The following is a 2793-nucleotide window of genomic DNA, read 5'->3' on the forward strand; positions in this document are numbered from 1 at the left end:
GTCCCAAGGCAGCTCTTAACCAACATGCCACTTGGCCGGCCCATAAAATTTTAAGTTTTATAAACCATGTAAATGTAAGAAACGCTTAGAAACAATGGGACACTGTGTGCAGGAGCTTCCCTTTGCACATTACTCAGCCTGGACCAAAAGGCAGCTGTGCCTGAGATGTGATCACAGCAGTCATACTTTACATATTCTGCTCTTGTATTCCTTGGTGGGTGTCTATGCAATTTAAGTGTACAGAGGCCTGGGGACTTCTAGAACTCGAAGCAGACTGCAGTTTGTCTCTTGCCCAGACTGTAAAATTTGTGAAATGTTTACTGCTCCTATTGCTTTTTTCAGTCTTTGCCTCTCCTCCTGTGTAGCATTTCCTTATTCTTTTTTGCATCAATTTGATTGTTTTAAAATTATGCTTTCAGGGAAAATCCAAATGTTGGATTCCTTCATGTTTACCTTAGGATTTCTGGTGACGGAAAATACGGTAAATCTGATGCTTCAGCAGGAGGTGAGTTGTAAAAACAAAACAGGTAACAGTTGGTTTAGAAATCTTGGAGAAGGTTATGCATAGGTCCCTGTTTTATTTTTGCCCCCATGAATGCCTTTTCCAACTCTGAACAGGCTTTGAAGACTTTGAACGGCATCTTGCATGCTGTACCTTGGGAAGAGAGAAAACAATTCTCCTTGTCAGAAGGCCCATGCCGTCTTATGTAAGTGAACTTGTACTCAATTATGTGGTGACATAAGGGCAAAATCCCTCTGTTCTACTTCAGTCTTTGTTCTCCTTAGGCCTGATTGCTTCATTCCTTTAGTATATTCTTTGTGTACCCATTACGGATCAGGCGCTAGGCTAAGTAGTGAAGAAGGACTGAGGAAAAAAAACGGACTTTACTAAGCTCTTCTTTTTTAGTAGGATGGGTTTTGTTTGTTTGTTTGTTTTTTTGCATCAAGTTTGTAAAATGTTTTCTTGGGCTATATATTATTTTTTCATTGTGAATGTGAACTAAATTAATTTTTCATAGGAGAATGTTGAGTACAGACCCTGCTGCTAAACTGCTTGGCTTCAAATCCTGGTTTTGCCCCCTTATATTCATTGCATTATCTACAGCACAATGTTAACTGCATTGCACCTCGGTTTGCTTGCCTGTAAAATGGAGCCAATGTTAATGCCTGACTGATAGAGTTATTGTACAGGTTGAATCAGACAATCCATTGAAAGTGAGTAGCACATGACCTAATAGAGGCCAAATACTCAAAGGTTACCAACTATTATATTAGCTATACCAACCGGGAATGGAATCTGTATTGCTTTTCAAGTGATGGATATTTTGTTTTTCTGGTGCCTCACTGTAATTATGTAGTTCTCGGGACATTGAAATTTGGAGGTAAAGTTGTAATATGTGGCCATGGAAAAAGCAAAACCGGCTCCCTGTTTTGAAATTTGAACCTAAACCTATGACTGTGTAGTAACCACTAACTAGCATTGATGGCATCATTGTGATACACAGTCATTCGTGTGACATGCAGCCATGACAGACAAAAGGAAGGGTGACTAAGTTTACCATAATGTAGGCCCGAAAGAGGTGACTGATGATCAGGGAGCTCATTGCTGTTGTGTTTGTCCATTTAACTTGTTTATGCTAGANTTATTTTTTGGTAATTTTATCAGTTATAGCAGGATTTCTCAACTCTGACACTTGGGGCCAGATAATTCTTTGTCTTGGGGTGCTCTCCTGGCCTTTATCCACTCAATGCCAATAGCAGCCTCTCCCACTTACCCAGTTGTGACAAACAAAAAATGTCTCCAGAAATTGCTAAGTGCTCCTTAGGGGGAAGGGAGCCAAAAATCACCTCTAGTTTAAAACCATTGAGTTGAAGTGTTTTTGGTATATAAAAAATAATAACTAGTTTAAATAGGGTAGAGTGATAAAGATGACTTATTGGCCTAGAAGTTAAAAAGTCCAGAGACAGGTGATTCAGGAGCAGTTTGGTTGTGGCTATGCTCCATTCTATGCAGTTCTTTCAATGCTGCCTTGATCAGAGGCTTATATTTGCTCTCAAGTTGGTCTCCCCTAATGGTTGTAAGATGGCAGCCAGCAATCAGAGCTTTGTGCTTTCTGGTTCACATCTAGGGGGAGAAACGTTCACCTTCCTCAGCCATCAAAAGAAAAGCCCTAGCTTTGCTTTGATTGGATGCCCACCCCCTTAATGAACCAATCACTATGAAAAGATGAATGGGATGTCCCAGCATAGCTTGAGCCAATCAGGATTCACCCCTGAAGCAAGTCAATCCCATCCAATAACATGACTGCTACATAACAGAGTACGGGGAAAGGATGATGGGAAGGCACCAAATAGTCCAGTACAGTTACTCTTTTGACTCTAGTCATTTTGTATGATTGTTATTCATCCATTGTACTTTTTTTGTCTTTATTTTTCTCACTTTTTTCTGTGTATTTGAGAACAGTTCTTAAGTTTTTCTTGGAAGCCATAGCTTTAATTCTGCTCTCATTGCTTCTAGTACAGACTTCAATTCTACTATCATGTCTTGCTTCCTTGAAACCTGTGAGGGGTGGTGACTTGCCTCTGCTTTTAGAGCTATATTTCTCTCTCTCTCTTTCTACTTTGTATTGCAGAGAACTATTTTTGTCTAGGTTTTTTTATCAACTGGCTGTCTGCTAGGTTTAACCAGTGGAAGGAAATTGAAAGGAGGAGAGAACAAAAAAGGCATTTTCCCCTCTCCCTTCTGCTGAGGTTTCATCTCCGGGAATGGTCGCATTGTCCCTGTGGCTCTGG

General features: G+C 40.3%; 1 protein-coding gene across 1 annotated transcript in view; it reads left to right on the forward strand.

Annotated features, from left to right (window-relative positions):
• Window positions 1-2793, forward strand: part of SYCP2L (synaptonemal complex protein 2 like) — a 72233-nt gene that overhangs the window by 12683 nt on the left and 56757 nt on the right. The window contains exons 6-7 of the mRNA XM_019633793.1: window positions 418-505; window positions 619-707. Coding sequence (XP_019489338.1) covers window positions 418-505; window positions 619-707 — 177 coding nt within the window. The remainder of the gene's footprint in view (window positions 1-417; window positions 506-618; window positions 708-2793) is intronic.

This window comes from Hipposideros armiger, unplaced genomic scaffold, assembly GCF_001890085.2.
Source record: "Hipposideros armiger isolate ML-2016 unplaced genomic scaffold, ASM189008v1 scaffold_1410, whole genome shotgun sequence".
NCBI lineage: Eukaryota > Metazoa > Chordata > Mammalia > Chiroptera > Hipposideridae > Hipposideros > Hipposideros armiger.